At 43.4% G+C, this 17,853-nt stretch overlaps 1 protein-coding gene across 1 annotated transcript in view; it reads left to right on the top strand.

Annotated features, from left to right (window-relative positions):
- The window catches only part of mcf2l2 (MCF.2 cell line derived transforming sequence-like 2), a 122,311-nt gene that overhangs the window by 93,322 nt on the left and 11,136 nt on the right, over nt 1–17,853 (top strand). The window contains exons 25-29 of the mRNA XM_071918325.1: nt 87–165; nt 5,710–5,764; nt 6,012–6,109; nt 12,663–12,749; nt 16,630–16,728. Of these exons, the coding sequence (XP_071774426.1) occupies nt 87–165; nt 5,710–5,764; nt 6,012–6,109; nt 12,663–12,749; nt 16,630–16,728 (418 nt within the window). The remainder of the gene's footprint in view (nt 1–86; nt 166–5,709; nt 5,765–6,011; nt 6,110–12,662; nt 12,750–16,629; nt 16,729–17,853) is intronic.

Raw genomic sequence — 17,853 nt, 5'->3', positions numbered from 1 at the left:
ATGGTTGGTTGACTTATTGTGTGTGTGTGTGTGTGTGTGTGTGTGTGTGTGTGTGTGTGTGTGTGTGTGTGTGTCTTCATCCCCAGGCTTCCTCCATGGATGTGAAAAATATGTGGGTGTCAGAGATTCGTAAAGTTCTAACAGGCCAGCTAGAGGCATGCAGAGGTACAAAAAAAATGCGTGCACATGCATGCGCACACACACACACACACACGCACACACACACCTACACACCCTCATACACACACACCTATGCACCAGAGAGTACTTCTTCCCTTGTGTATTCTTACCTCTTGCATAAGAACTTACTTTATTTCCAACTTAAGTTTACAGCTGAATGCTTAGCACATATATATGAATCCATCCTTCCATCCATCCATCAGACCATCAATCCTCATAGACATATGCACATAGATATTTACATGCATCCATACTTGCATATGTAACTAGTCAGATACCTACGCACATGTATACACACTCACATACATTCACTGCAAAAATGTTTATCTTAATCTAGTATTGAATCTTAAAATCTTATTTTTATTGTAACAAGTGAACATATCTGCCAGTGGGGTGAGATAGTTTCATATTTTCCCATGCAAATTGATCTGTTTCACTTCATTTTCCTGAATCAAGTGTCATCTTCTTGATACTCGAGGAGTGATCTGTATTATTCTGCCTCGTTCCAAGAGACTGACAGTAAGAAAAAAAATCCTGGAACAAGTGAAGCTGCACTGGAAACAAGTGGAATGATCTCACCCCTCTGGCAGAATTGTCCCGGAAAATACACTTTTAATGCAGAGTATGAGACCGAACGACTTGTTAAGGTGGACATTTCTTGCAGTGTACAGACATACTTACATACATATATGCATAGAAACCTACATTCATACTTCCTTTGAGATTTGAAATATCACATTAATCTAAATGCTGTTTCTGAAGTCTTTTCATGCAGCCTCTGGTGGAAACGTTTAATTTATTATGCCTTATGTGCAGGTCGGAAGCATATCGGTGACTAGCTTTTGAGTTTGTGCAATGAAGCTCTGAGTTCAAAGTCCTGCTGCTGTTATTTTGCACATCTTAATAATGCTGGAGTCCCAACTTTTCCCCATGCTTCTCATACATCCATTCTACTTAACGTCTTGGAATTGTCAGTTGCATATGTTTATAAAACCTCAATTTGCTACATTCTTATTTCTATTCTATATTATGTTTATATTCTATTTTCCCTACTGTAGCCTATCACTATATGCTGCTGCAACAACCCAGTTTCTTTCTATGTTATCTTATGAAAACTGTCACGTCACGGCCAGTATTTATCAACGCTTGGAGACAGCCTCCATCAGTCTGGAAACAGGCGTTGCAATCTATTGTATTAACCGCCAAGTCAGGAAAATTGCTTTTTCAATATTGTTTGTGAAAGGCAGAGAAAACATAAAAAAATCATAATTGCTGTTGTAATGGCATTCTGTTTTAACTTTTTTTTTTAAGTTATGGCCAGAAAGAACAGCGGTGTAGTTCAAAAACAATGTATACACTCTTGTCAAACAAGTGAAAACTAGCTCAGCACTCGTTACATGCTTGATAGCTGTGAGTGTCTTCGCAAACAGGTTTTTCTAAGGCGATCTGAAAGTATAACAATGAAAAATCACTTAAAATCACCAATAGTCCAATATCGGCAATTGCTGTAACACAATAGTGGTTCAACCATACACTTAGCAAGGCCCACTATGCTAACGTTACATCCTCAACAAATGATTAAGTCTACTTACAACAAAGAAGTCCAAAAAACAATATGCAAAACCTAAATCAAACAATCTAATGATGTAAAATGACACAACTTACCATATCAGCAACCTGGGAAAGTTGAAATGAATCTTCTACTAGCTAGCTAAACGCTTCCACAAGAAATGGGAAATGGGAAAAGCAATCTTTCAATGCAACTGCAGTGAAAACTAGCATCAGCAGGAGGATCAGGTTGCTACCACAGGTGTTTCAGACATGACAGTTCAACAAGGACCTAATGAAAATCCTACAGGCTCTCAGACACAGCAGCACATGGAGATGCTGGACCTTGTGGGAAGCATAACAATGTACACATTTTTGTTTTTGTCTAAAAATAGAGTTTAGCTCGGGCATGTTCAGCATGTGTGACGCCTCCTTGACCCTGGGCTGCTAAACCCTAGTCAACCTGCTGATATGAATACTGTGTACGGATGATGGAGAAACACACACACACACACACACACACACGCATGCATGCACACACACGCATATGCACACATATGCACGCACTTGCACACGTGTACACATGCACACACATCCACTCACACATACTGTACACACAGGAACACTCTCTGTGTCTCTTTCTGTCTCAATGTCTCTCCCAATATCTCTCACTTCTCTTTCCCTTTCTCGCCTCCCTTCTCTCCCTCTCTTTCTCTCCCCCCTCTTTCTCCTTTGCCACTCCCCTCCCCCCCTTCTCTCCCTCTGTATTTCTACCTCTCTCTCCCCTCTCTGTACCAGTAAGCATCCGTCGTCCACTGTTCCACTCGGTGGATACTGACTGACAGGAAAACCACCCTCTGTGAGCCGCACACTCTGCCCGACTGACAACCTGTGTGTGTGTGTGTGTGTGTGTGTGTACCTGTGTGTGAGCAGACTGACTAATGACACAGCAGCCCTGCTATGAAGCCTGGAGAGCAGAGGCTGTAGCTCTGACGGTCCAGCACAGTGAGTGTGTTTGTGTGTGTGTGTGTGTGATTTACACCCCTGACTCCATGTGGGTGGGAGAGGGTAGAGAGAAGAGAGAGAGAACAGAGAGAATGAAATTGGTCTGGGAAAAGGAGAAGGAGGAGATTGAAAGTGATGGGGAAAGAAGAGGGCGGCCGAATGATGGCTAGAGAGAGAGAGAGAGAGGGAGAAAGGGAGAATGAGATTTTCAGGGTGGAGACGGAGTGTAAGAGGCAGGACAGAGGGAATGAAGGGAAGCTAAAAGGGATGAAGGTGAAAGGAGGGAGGGTGAGAGGAAGGAGGGTGGAGGGTGGAGGGAGCAGGGAGCGAGTATGAAGAAGAACGTCAGAAAGTCATTTCAGCTCCATATACTGTATGAGAGAGAGAGAGAGAGAGAATAATGGAAGAGATGTGATAGACAGATAGACAGGTAGATTGAAAGATACATAGATGCATAGATAGATCAATAGAATGGTGCTGAAAACCGCTTATTAGCATTCCTCATTAAAAACAATAGACACCAAGCTGCAACTTAGAGTAACTGACCATAAATCATATTTTCAAAATGTTGTGCTCATTTGGATTGATGTTGAAACTGCACATCATGTAAACCTAAGGGTTAGACTTGACCTCCTGCTGCATGTCACAGTCCATCAAATGCTTGCAGAGTTTTTTACTCCACCTTGTGACACACGCTTGGTTAAGACAAACAACAGAATAATATCCAAGATGTCAAGGCATTTCTGTCTGTGATAGCCATGGAAATGATACTACAACGGCAGAATCACACTTGCATTTGTGTTTCTGCCATGTGCAGAGTTCTTCTCCAGGATCTTGTGGCTCAAACATAATGCGATGAAAATGATTAGACGTGGTTATTGATTAGTATTACAATGTTTTCTTTATGAATACATCACACAGAGCGAGTAAAAAACAAGTTAAAACAGCATTAGGTGGTTTTAGTTGACGCATGCATTACAAACGCATAAGTAGAAAAAAATCCACCGTATGCAGTACCTTCATCGCGACGCAATAATAAGATTTGTTAAGATGAAACTATTGATCCCTTTGAGGAAATTGGGCCATTGCAGCAGCAAAAGTAAAAAGGATGCATTTATATAGGCCTGTGTGTCTCGTGAGACAATTCATCTGTGCCATTAGAGTTCAGCTGTGGGGTTTGCAGTGCCTGGAATGACTCAGCAAGTCCATTTTTGAATGGCAGTGCTTTCCACAGGTGTTGCATATGTACATGGTGGCCCCTCCATGGGGATGCTTAATTTCTTGCCATTTTTTCTTGCTTTCCTGCCACACATTGCGTCTTTTCTCCCTCTGCCTCTCCTGACATTTACAGCCCACTGCCAGCCGAGTCAGTCGACCCAGTCCACAGGGTCAATGTCGCAGCATTTCATGTCCCGCTTGCAGACATCCTTATAACGCAGAGTTGGATGTCCCGTTGGTCGGGCGCCTGACACGAGTTCGCCGCACATCTAAAATGCCTCTGAGCAGAGAGTAGATGCTGGGAATGTTGGCCTTATTCATGATGGCTGTATTAGGGATACGATTTTGCCATTGGATCCCAAGGATGCGCTTACTCAGTGGAGGTGGAATGTGTTAAGGTGATGTTCTTGGCTGGTGTACGTTGTCCATGATTCACAATCATCGAGAAGGGTGCTCAGGACACAGGCCTGATACACGGAAGCTTTACCGATGTGCTTGTCGGTCTCTGGCAAGTGACAGGTTGCTAGAGATGTTGGAACCCAGATAGGTGAAGTCCTACAGCTTCAAGGGTGTAGCTGCCAATAGAGGGGGTCCTCTCAGACTAGAGATGTCTATCTCAATGTGACTAGCCTGTATAAATAAAACATAAGTAGATCCATGATGAAAAAAAAAGAATCCTTGTGCTGAATACAATATTCGGAGCATGTGAAATGGCTCCATGCTGAGCCTGCACTTCTGAGACAGGTTCATTGGTTCCTTGGAACAGGAAGTGACAAGTCAGATCATTCACAGAGCTTGGTATTTCACTTATGTGAACTATTCATTTGGCCCAGGGTTTTGTTTGCTGTGCCTTACTGTCTACAGTTATTTTACTAGATTCTTCTCCAGAGATTTCTTCTCACGCAGCAGAATCCTCTGGCAGGCCAGATTTTGTTTACGTTGCATTTATGAACCCTGTTGTTTAGATATGGGTTGATATCCAAGACTGTATCCCAAGCAACTACAGTATACAGATGCTTCTTTTCTCCCTTTACAGAGCCGCAAAGTGATTTCTAGCCGGCCAATAAAAGCGGCTTACAGAGTCGAGGCTGCGGTTTGTGAGATTTCAAGCATTGAAATAGCTCTCAAATGTTAGAATGAATGGAGAGGGATGGGTAAATGGAGCTCCTCGGTGAAAGGCCTGCCATGCTATAACGCCGCTTTGGTGTTGAGATCAGACACTGAAAATACAGCAGCTTGAAACCTCAACTTTCCCTCTCAGAGCTGATCATGACAACAGTAGGGGTTAGATGTTTTTGTGTCTTGTTCTGAGTAATTTAGTGTCCTGTCCTGTGTAATGAGGGTCTTGTACCATTAGGTAGCTACTGACTCCTGTCCTGTGTCCTTTGTGTCCTGTCAATATCCCATCTAATGGTACAGTGCACACATTACAACAGGACCAGACACCAAAATGGACAGGTCAGGACACAAAGGACACAGGACCACCTGCTGGATTTAAAAATAAATCACTCTCTCCTCCCTATCATGTGGGTGGTGCTGCCATCGGACGTAAAACAGCGCAGCAGTGTAGCGAGGTCAACTCTCTTTGAAGGGAGCGTTTGCTCGATGGGTGAGGCCCGATGCCTCCAGCGTAGCTCGGCTATAAAGCAGGGCATCAGTGAAAAAACAGCAACTGTGCTCAATCAGCCATCCCTGATTTTAATGAAAGCAAAAACAAAGAAAATTCTAATCCATGTTATGTCTCTCATGTGTCCACAGAGGCCAGCCAGCTCCACCAAAAGATCTCTGAGAACATCTACGGTGCCCCCATGAGGTGAGGAACTAAACTAAATCTCACAAGCTTCAAACCGACTTGATGAATCCTCCCAGCATTGAGCTAAAAAAAGCAAATACTTAACATTCAGCAGGCATCGCAGAGCATCTGAAACCCTGTTCTGTGTAGTCAAAACACATCCCATATAAGAACATCAGACATGGAGGATCAGGCTAGTCGAAAATGACATTTTACTTGAGCCGTTTCATTGGCCGCCGCCGACTTCCCTCTCCGTCTGCTCCAATAGGAACATCCGTAAGGTGGCGCTGAGGCAGTCCGATTCGTCGAGTCCGGAGTCGGGCTTCAGGAGGACCAACCCCAGCCCCAACATGAGGCAGAAGCGAGGTGAGAGGTCACTACCTTTGAAGGGGAATCCCTTGTTTATCTCATGTAGTTATTTATTCCGCAAAAGTAGACATGCTCCTGAAATTTATTTTTTTTGTTTGTTTCTTGGCTCATGAGTTTTGAGTTCCGAGCTCTCAAGATCAAGGAAAATGCAATCCTATCAAAGAGTTTCAATGCCTCGAATGGTTGTGTGAAAATATTATGAACAGTCACTCTCCCTTACAAATGGTAAACTGTAGATGGGAAATTAAAGTTTTGACTTTGGCAGAATAACAACCCAAAATGTAATTTGGGTTGCAATCCCCTGACTCCATGACCCTGTCACCCCACTGAAGCAATTTTTTTTAGACGGGAGTTCTTAAATGTTTTCATGTCACAGACCCCTAAATAGACGCTCACTAGGGCCACAGACACCCATGTAATACGATTTTGTCTCAGGGACCCATATGAGAAGTTGTTGTTGTTGTTGTTCATTTAGTATTGAATAGTTTTGAACCCTCCAAAGACCCCTGCGTGTCCCCGGACCCCACTTTGAGAACTTTGATTTCTAACACTAATCCTGATCAACACAAGGTGAATGGTAGCAAACATAGACTTAGAAATGAGGAGAACGATTCAAATTGGTGAATATTTCACAGTCTAGTTCTCTGGACATAAACATCCACTTCAGCCGCTGATGACTTTGCATTATGCTAGACAACCTGTAAAAATATGCATTATATGAAATTCAGATATTATTTCAGTCATTTTAGTTTGATTAGGAAGCTTTCTAAAGGCACATTTTTATAATATTATAATAATATTATGAGAGAACCTCACATGGTGAAGAAGTCCTAGCTGATTTCTGACTGGCATCACGCTTACACACACACACACACGTGCGCGGGTGCAACTATGAACATGTTCAAACCAGGATGTGTGTACGTCTGCACATACATGCACACACACAAACACAAACTCACACAATCACAAAGCCACTTATCAACCCATGCACTCATAGGCAAGCCAGAGGCATGCAGAGATACAGGACAGTCTCTACACACACACACACACACACACACACACACACACACACACACAAACACACACTTGTCAGCCACAGTGGGGGATAAGATAACAGGTACGATTTCACGCTTGTGAGAAACCCCTCGGTGTTGCTTCCCAGTGAGTGAGAATATCAGCAGTCTATCAGCTAGGGCTATGTTGACCGTGTGTGTGTGTGTGTAGGTGTGCGTGTGTAGGTGTGCGTGTGTGTGTGTGTGTGTGTGTCTTTGTGTTACTCAAGCCAAGGCTGAGTGAAAGCGACAGGAGCCGTCCACCTCAGTCACTCCTTCAGCCTCTCTAGGGAGCAAAACACCACCTTGTCTCCTTCCTCCTTCCTTCCCTCGCACCTTCCCTCTCTATTCAACCTCCCTACCTTCCTTCCTTTCCTCCCTATGTTCCTGCCTTCCTTCTCTCTATCCCACTTCCCTTCCTTCCCTCTCTCCTTCCTTCCCTTCTTCCTTCCTTCCTTCCTTCCTTCCTGCCCACATCCCTCCCTTCCTTCCCTCTGTCCTTCCTTCCTTCCCAGCCTCCATCCCTCCCTCCCTCCCTTCCTTCCTTCCTCCCTCCCTCCCTCCCTCCCTTCCTTCCTTCCTCCCTCCCTCCCTCCCTCCCTCCCTTCCTTCCTTCCTTCCTCCTTCCCTCCCTCCATTCCTTCCGTCCCACCTTCCCAGCTACTTATTACCTCCGCCAAGGAGGTTATGTTTTCGGTGCCGTTTGTTTGTTTGTTTGCTTGTTTGTCTGTTAGCAGGATTACGGAAAAACTACTGGCCCGATTTTCATGAAACTTCATGGAAGGGTGTAGCATGGGCCAAGGAAGAACCCATAAAATTTTGGAGCGGATCCGGATCCGACTCACGAACAAGCAATAATAGCACGAACCTTGGCGGAGGTCTGCGCTCTCCGAGTGCAATTCTAGTTAGTAGTTACTTAGGTTTCCATACGTACTTACAGTCTGCTTTCTTTCTGCATTTTCTCCTCCACCTCACCCCTGATCTTACTCAGCACTGGCTTCAATAACACACACACACACACACACACACACACACACACACACACACACAGCCTCCCTCCTCCCTTCCCCACTGCTAGTATGAAGGTAAAGGTTAGGGACAGTTGACAGCGGCTGTTGTTTTTGGTCTCACCCCTCAAATAGGTGTCTGGCCGCGGTTATAAAACCAACTGTCCAAGTCCATATCTGTCTCCTCGCATCCATTCACACCTCCTCCTCCCATCCCTCTTTCTCTCTTTATCTCTCTTTATCTCTCTCTCGCTCTTTCTCTCTTTAACACCCTTCGTCTCTCTCTCTCTCTTTTCTTTCCCATTCCTCCCACCATCCATTTTCATTCTCTCCTCTCTGTTTCATCTACTGCTCTTCAAGTCCTACTCTTCTTTTCTCCATCTTTTTCTTAATGTCTCCTCTCCTCTTCTTCTTCTTCTTCTTCTTCTTCTTCTTCTTCTTCTTCTTCTTCTTCTTCTTCTCACTTTCATGTCCTCTTCTCTCCTTTCTCCACACCTCTCTGCCTCTGTACTCCCTCCCTCCATCTCTTCTTCTCTGGCTTTGTTTGGTTCCTATGATGATTCATTATTGCTCCAAAATTATAGTGCTATTTGACCTTAGCTTGGTGTTGTGACGTCGTTCACACACACACACTCACACACACACACATACACACGATGAGCCGAAAGAAACGCGCATGTTTCTCTGACATCTCAGCGTTTGTCAGCTGCTTCTCACTGATCACACACACACACACACACACACACACTGATGTCTCAATATTTGTCAGCTGATTCAGGAGGTGTCAGGTTGCCAGTTTGTACCGACTGTGAGACATTGCCAGTTTGTACCAAGGGTGTTAGGTTGTAGGAGCAGTATTAGACCTCATTTACACCTGGTATTAAAACGCGATCTGCATCTGGAAATCGCTATCTGGATAATGAACATTCCCATCACGCGCTTGCATGTACACCCGGTATTTATATGCATCTGTATTTTGTCTGCATTGTGATTGGATTTCACTTTTGGCCAAGCAGGTGAGTAGGTGGGGAGGTGGAAACAAAAACTAACATGGCAGCTGTTACTGCATAGTCCGGACTTACTTTTCCTTCGTCTTCGACCATTCTGTAGCAAGACGCTGGGTGAAGTTCCGACCCGCGGCGATAACGTTTCTACCTGTGTGGCCGACAGTAATGATGTTTTTTACCTGCGGTGGGGATGTTTCTACCCGCGGTAATGACATTTCTACCCGCGGTGATGATGCTTCTACCCGTCGTGATAATGCTTCAACCCACGGTGATGTTGTTTCTACCCCCGGCGATGACGTTTCTACCTGCGGTGATGTCATTTCTACCCACAGCGTCGACGTTTCTACGCGCAGTGATGAAGTTTCAACCCCCAGTGATAATGGTTCTACCTGGGTTGTCCATGTTTTTACCCACAGTAATGACATTTCTACCTGCGGTGATGATATCTCTACCAGTAGTAATGGCATTTCGTAATAGTAATGATGTTTCCTTCCCATTGCAATGCGTTCTGTGTGCGTTTCCACCTCGGATTAGCATGCGTTTTTTCCTTATCCAGATATTATCCAGATACAGATTGCATTTTAACACCAGGTGTAAATGTATTCTAAGAGTTTCCATTCAGCAGTTGGAGGCCATGATAACAAGAAAATAAATAGCCAACATCTATATAAACACAAGAACAAGGATGAGGCCAATATTAAGAATGAGTCATTGTGTTATGAGGTATCCAAATATTTTCCCCTCCCTCATCATCTTCCATCTCCCTCTGCTTTCTTGCCTCCCTCCTTCCCTTATTTCTCCCTGTGTCAGAGTGATAATGATGATGGCAGTAATATGAGCAGTTAGAGAGCTAATCCCGCCACGGGGCAGAGAGACTGAGAGCTGTCCTTGAAACACAAACTCCTCATAAAGACACATACGTCATCCCACTCAAATGGAAAATCACACGAATCTGACGCATTACGGCATTGCCGCGGATGCTGCGACTTGGTTTATAACACTGCGTGATCAACATTATAAAAGGAAAAAAAACACCCTCAAGTACCCCTAAAAATACACCCTGTTTGGTGGTGGATTTGTCTCATTCCTGTGGATAACGGGCCAAATATAGACGATGTGATGTTATGTCCAGATATTTCCAGTGCAGCAACAATGTAGTTTGATAGCAAAAAAATGTTGTTATCCAAAGCAACATTGAACCTAGTTCTGCTATTGGCTGATCTTTGGTGCCCGGTGATGTCACCTTCTACAGAGTACAACAGGTGGTGATATCACCTGGGACCAAAGATCAGCCAATAGCAGATGGCAATGCAATAGCACTCTTTTAACCATTAGATGGAGCAAACCCACAAAAGTGGTCTTAAGGTTTAGTTCATCACAGGTTTTACAGACTGTTGAGTAAAATCCTCCCACACCACACTGGAATGATTTCTCTGGTCAGAGGTGGACCGCACCGACTGAACCATATCTGATTTTTAATACAACAACAACATCGATTTGATATATCAATCTAATCGTAGCTGTAATCATTGCGGATAGGACGTTGATGTATTCTGGGCTTTTTTGTCCCCACTTCTGCGTATACCTCAAAAATCAGAACACCTTCTTTTATCAGTCAGCAGTCGTGTCTGTGCATTATCTGCCAGCTAGTTATTAGTTCATTCATCTGTGGATCTGCTCTGTTGAAAGGCCAGTTGAGGAGCAGGGCAGCCTTGATGAGGGACGGTCAGTGACTGTTTGTGTTTGGAGGGCAAACCTCTTATCACCTGTGTGTATCCAGCTTCCCTGTGGGCTACAGCGTGGCCCTCAGCTGACCCCCTTTGACATGTTTGAGCTACCATGTGTTGGAGCATTCTGTAGTCATCTACATTTGAGATCCAGCTGTTTTAACCTGATTAATAAACAGATCAGGGTCTGATTTCCAGGCACCCCATGCACATGTATTTATATGTGTGGGTGTGTGTGAACATAGACAGTATGCTAGCATATCTGTGTACGTGTGCCTGCATCCTGTGTATGTACTGTATGTGCAAATGAATGTCTGCATATGCCTGTATCATTGCGTGTGTATGTACATAGTATATATATACAGTATGTCAGCATCTGTGAGTCTGTGTGTGTGTGTGTGTGTGTGTGTGTGTGTGTGTGTGTGTTGGCCCACTGGCTGAGGAAGAGACAGATAAAACTCCATCTGTTTGCTCTGCCCCAATCTGCTTTAACAGTTAAGCAGGCCAGCAGAGTGGCCAGACTCTGAATGTTCTCCCACAGCAAGGTCACTGTGCTCTTCAACCACAGACCAGATAGACACATAGACCAGATGAATAGATGGATAGATGAATAGATGGATAGATGGAGCATGAAGAGGCACATCTCTCTCTGATGCACAGATCAGAACGCTGGAAGGATGGAGTATTGCACAGCGATTCATTTTTTAAATAAATTTTTCATGGCTGGATGGCCGGATGGCTGGATGGATGGAAAGTTTAAATGGGTGAATAATTTGATTTTGCATCTCTCTTTCTTTCTGTGCTACTGACTTTTCTCACCAACGCTGACAGGCCGCAGCCTCTTCTATTAACCTTTATTTATAATGCATGCGCTTTTTCACCATCGCCCTGCTTCTCACTCGTACACTTCTACTGTCGATACAGCCACGCTCCTCTGCTAGTGGCCACTGAGCAGCTCCACTTCCACAATTGGGGGTTGATTGCCTTACTCAAGGGCACTGCGGCAACAGTTGCTGAGCGAGGGCATTTCTCCCATCTGGATTTTCAAACTGCCTTATGGTCACAAGCCTGCTTCTCTAAACTTTTAGCACAGGGGTTCTTAAAGGTTTTCATGTCATGGGGCATCAAAGGTGCAAAAACAATCCTTTTTGCCATGAAAATGTCCTTTCATCCTATCAGAATTAAATGTTTCTTTTTGTATTATGACTATATTGAATTGGAACACTTTTTTCTCAGTGGATAAAGTCAAATTTCATTTTCTTTTTTCATTCTGATGAATAACTAAATATCTGGTAATTTATTGAGGAACTTGTAAAAATGTTATTTTTATTAATTATTTGCAAAATACTGTGCATGGTGCAATGTTTTTTTTTATTTTTGCATGTAAGACTGCATAAAATATAAATGACAAAAAAAACTGTAAATTACCAGATTTCAGTTGTTGATTTAGTATTGAATTGTAGAACTGTCTACGCTACATCAGGACATAATAGTGTTGAGAATGAAACATACAATTAGAATAATCATTCTTACACATAATTGGGATAATTTCCTATTATAGTAAAATTTAACTATTCCTCATTTTGATGGGGACCACTGGAAACCTCCTCAAGGACCCCTGGAGGGTCCCCAGTCCCCATTTGGAGAACCCCTGTTTTAGGCTCCTGCTGCCCTATTAAGCTGCTTTTTAACACCCTACTGCTTCCCTTTTTTCTTCTTGCTCTGCTGCACTAACTCTCTCTCGCTCTCCCTCTCAGCCGACGCTTCAGCCAGCCAATTGGCCGCTAACGCTAGGAAACGCTTCACCTTGCAGGGTCTGTCCAATAGGAGGTCTCTCCCCGCAGGTAATGGCATGACATCATCACCATCATCGCCATCATCACCGGTATCATCATCATCCTTGTTGTCGCCATCATCATCGTCTTCAGCGTCTTTGCACATAGCTATCGTCATAGGCATTATCATAATCAGTATTATTACTATCATTATCATAATAGCAATCGCCATCATCATCGTCGTCATCATCAATATCTTTGTTGGAGTCATCATCTTGTTGCTGAAGACATCATCATCATCCTTTTATCATCATTTTATTTGAGTGACAATCATCGTCGTTGCCGTCATCATCATCATCATCATCATCATCATCATCATCATCATCATTAATATGATAATCTTCATCGTCATCATGAGTCTACCTTGCCTCTGTCCCCGCTCGTTCAACCTTCAACTCTCCAGTCTCCGGGATGTGATCGGCGCCATTGCTTTGTCCTTTTATTCCCCCCTCAAATATTATATAAATTTCTCTGTCAGAGCCTCTCGTTGTCGTCGGGCCGATCTCGCCGCGTCCCGGCGCCGCCGGTGCCTCGGCATAATAAAGGCCACATCTCCCTTTCTTTCCCTTTCTCTCCCTTTATCTGTTCGTGTCAGCATCGTCTGCTTTTCCCCCACGCATACAACAAGGAAACGGTGATTTAGGAATGAGAGGGAGGGGGGCAGGGAGGAAGAGAGAGAAAGAGAGAGAGAGAGAGCATTAAAAGACAGAGAGACAGATGGACAGAGAGAGAGAGAGAGAAAGACAGAGAGAGAGAGAATCCGGTAGAGTCCCGGCAGTGGTGACACCGCGGCAAGGCTAAATTCTCCGGCACAGCACTGCGCTAAATGTCAGCCTCTAATATTCAAGCCATCTTGACATTTGGAAGCGTATTAACATTTTTGGAGGAGGACGGGCCTTGATTCCAGGTTCCACTGTCCATGTTGCGGCAGTCCGGCCAGTCTTCCAGCCACACAGAGCCCTAATGAGACAGATGATGGGGGGACTGGGGGGTGGGGACAGATAGGCCTAAGCTTTCCTCCAGCTTGGACAACAACGGCGATGTTTACATGCACACAATAATGCGCCAATACTCCGATTAACACTAGGAAGGCTTTTTGAACTGTGTTCGCTGGCCAAGAGAAGACGCCAAGAGAAACCACAGCAATTTATTAAACTAATGTGCAAAGTAAAGGGAAACCTCATGCAGTAAAACTTTATCTTTGGAATGAAACAGCACAATCAAATCAGAGTCAGTGTTTTTAGGCGTAAAATATGACCATGGAAAAAACTATAGGCCTTATTTCTGCATGGTGTGATGCTATGAAGTGACACCTCCCCTACTAATCTGGTTTATGTGTAATTTAGTTATTGAGTATTCAAACAGAAATGATGAAAAAACTATAGAGAAATGTATTGAAGGTGTCCATTGTGCTTTAGTATGATTAAGTAGTTGTATTAGTATTTAACAAACACCCAAACACACTCAGCGTTGAGTTCATTTGGTAATAATTATTCATTAATTATTCTTTTCTTTACACTTGTTTCAAGAAAATTCCTGCAAGCAAAACAGCATCGGAAACAAGTGGAATTTTTCACTCGGTTTAAGATAAAAATGTAGAGATGGACATCTTTTTTTGCAGTGTAGCATATGCGTAGTTCAAGCACACGGTCGTTCATCTCTCTCTGTTCCCACTGAGAGAGACACAGTCAGGTGCTGAACCTGCCGCGTTGATGCGTTCAGTCTTGTTAGCATACGACCAAGGCCTCACATTGATTAGTCATCTGGGTGTACATGAGACGAGAAAGAGAGAGAGAGAGAGAGAGAGAGTGCGAGAAGACAAATAGAGAGGGAGGGACAGAAAAAAGAAAGACAGGAGAGAGCGGAGATGACTGGCTTTGCTTACTCTATCCTCCATCCGTCTCCATTATCCAGCGCTCCCTCCCTCTGCAGACACACACACACACACACACACACACACACACACACACACACTCACACATTTGTATTACTACACTTATGAGGACCTTCAATTGACTACATTCACTCCTTAACCCCTAACCTTAACCCTCAAATCTTACCCTTACCTCAAAGTTAGTATACGTGTAGCATTTTAACATCAATAAATCATTACCACATTCATTTTGAGACATTAGTATAATTACGGTAAATAAACCATTGCTACTACAGTTTACATTGTGTGCCACCGGATTTGACAGGAAATTTGCTGTTTATCTTTTGCTTTACGGCACAAAATGTTTCTTGCTTGGTCAGAATGCAAAGTGTCTCTTATTCTTCTTCTGGCTCTTTAAAACAAACACCAGGGAAGGGGAGGGAAGACAGGAAGCAACAGGGTTCAAGGGAAATCTTAATTTGGAGAAAAACTAGCGCTTGCGTGAGATACCAGTCATCTCCACCATGGTCTCATTTGTTTACGTTAATTATACCAAGGCATCACAATTAATTTGACAGTGATATATTGATGTTTCTAAATGCTACACATAGCACCTTTAACCTAAATGTAATCCCACACCTAACGTTAACCCTAAACCCAAGTCCTGAACCTAAACTCACCCCTTGTAGAAGTGAGGACCTGCAAAGTGTCCCATCTGTTGACATTTGGTCCTCATAAGGATAGAAGTACAACAACAACACACACGCTCCCACACACGCACAGTATACACAGACTCCCGTATACTGCCATGAGAGATATATGCACTCAAGTCTCTATGTGTCTCACAAAGCTGTGGCATTCCTCACTGTCTCCCGTATGAGATGGAAATCGATGGCGAGTCGGTGGCGGGCGTCCTCGGGCCCGCGGGCCCGCTGAATAGACTCGCCGCTAACAAGCGTCCTCTCTGCACCTTCCTCCTCTTCACCGCCACGTGCGTCCGGTCAATAAACACAACACGTCACATCGCTCAAGAAAAGGACCGGAATCAAGTGGCACTCCGTTTGCTTGGTCCGATACCTTGCAAGCACTCTCGCATTTGCTGACTCAGCAGTGAGGATGGTTTAGAGTTAAGATGTTTTATCCTCAGTTTAGCTTAACCTCCCCCTAATTTTACCTGAACTTCATCAGCTACCAGTGTGGTCTCAATCTAATGTCTCAATCTAATTTGCCTGGAATTTATCTGAGGTTACTGAACGACACTGGGGAAAAAAATCCCCTTTAACAAGTCATTTATTCTAGTATCGAGTCTTAAAATCTCATTTTTCTTATAACAAGTGAAAGAATCCAGCAATGCAAATCAACTTGTTTCAAGAATTTTCTGTGTAGTTTGAAGATGCTGACACTTGTTTCGAGAAAAGCCAAACTGCATTGGAAACTGCAGTGGGGTTATCTCACCCCTTTGGCATAATCTTTCACTTTTTTAAGAAAGATTAAATGTGAACATGAGACTAAATAACTTGTTAAGATTGACATTTTTTGCAATGTAAGTGCAAAGTTCAAGCACATGGCCTGGCGTGCGCATTCATCCTCATATTGTGCATTGAAATAATGAGAGATAAAGTCGATATCAGTCGTTTCCTCGCTATATTTCTGTGCTTTTAACCTCCTATGAAATCATCTAAGTGTCCAGGCCGACGGAGCTTTCTAGGCCCCATAACAACTTGCCCACTCACAATCGCTTTCACTATTTTCCATTTACAATTTTATGCTTTTTTTCTTCTTCATTTGTTGTATTTTTTTTCCATGGCTTACATTTTTAGGCTTAGGCTTTCATGGCTTCGATTTTGTAACCCTGTCTGTCTCTTTAACTTGCCTTCTCTCTCATTCCTTCTCTCTCTCTCTCTCTCTCTCTCTCTCTTATTCCCTCTCTTTCTCTCTCCTTCTTTTACTCTCTGTCTCTCTCCTATTCCCTCTCTCTCTGTCTCTCGCTCCTTCCCGACCCCTCGCTGGCTGTAGAGCCTGCTGCTAAGGAAGCAGAGGTCCCTCGTCGCTTCTCTCTCACCTCCTCTCTCGCCTCCTCTACCTCCTCCTCCTTCGCCACGCGACGCACAAAAGGTACCTGATTGGCTGCCCAAGCTCTCCCTCCTTTCATTCATTTGTTTTTTTGTTTGTTTTTATCATTCTTTTACTCTGTCTCTTTCTGTCTGCCTGTCTCTCTCGGTCTGTCTTGTTCTATCCAGTTCACGTCTACTCCCATATACAATCACGGACATATGCAATCTGACGAACACACACACACACACACTAATTATTTCACTGCATTGCTTGATATATGATTATTTTAGGTTGTACTCAATGGTGTAATGGTGAATAAAATGGAGGGTAAACTATGACCTCCAATCGGTGATCATCATGATGCAAACAAAACAAACATCAGTATGAACAAAAATCATCCTGTATTTTTCTTTCATTATTTTGCGTTTTTTTTCCCCCCTTAATGACTCTATCTTCATATAACATACTGTACATCAGTTTGATACTACTCAGTGTGATATATACTATGAATTTATATCATAAAGAGTTATGGCCTGGCTAGAGAGATGGCTGAACTCTACTGTGCCAATTCAAAGGTGAGGAAACTGAGTTTAGGTGGGTTTACCCTCCACTGGTTGTAATGTATTGGAAACCTTTTTGGCAATATCGTTGATTTTGGACAGTCATGACAATAAACCATATTCAAATTGAATTGAATCAACAGCGAGACAGAGGGGTGGATGGGGGGATAGAAAGTCAAACTAGGCAAGGCAAGAAAGGCCATTTTCTCATTACGCCCTGCCCATTTATTACTCTCTTGAAATTTATGAGATGCATAGAGAAAGTCGAGGCTTCACCGCGAAACGAAACAATGTAACGGGGGAAAAAAAAGCTGAAAATGAATAGACACACCTATTCTTTTTAAAAAAGCGATGGTAAGGAAATAGGAATTTTGATAAGATGACATTTGGAACGTGGGGTGACATTCAAAGTGGCAATACAAGTGCAATTTACCGTAGGAATACAGATGAAGAAGTTCATTTTCACCAGGCGGAGAGAGAGAAAGGAAGAATTAAAAAAAAACGAGAAGAGAACTATTGAAGTATCCCTTGAACTCTTTCCATTCACTCTGTTCTCCCTTTTTATTTCGCCTATTTCTCTTTCCTCCCCGCAATCAAGCCTATTTCAATAACTTATGACCGGCGA

This window comes from Centroberyx gerrardi, chromosome 9 (genome assembly GCF_048128805.1).
Source record: "Centroberyx gerrardi isolate f3 chromosome 9, fCenGer3.hap1.cur.20231027, whole genome shotgun sequence".
NCBI lineage: Eukaryota > Metazoa > Chordata > Actinopteri > Beryciformes > Berycidae > Centroberyx > Centroberyx gerrardi.
This window is presented reverse-complemented; position numbering and strand designations above follow the sequence as displayed.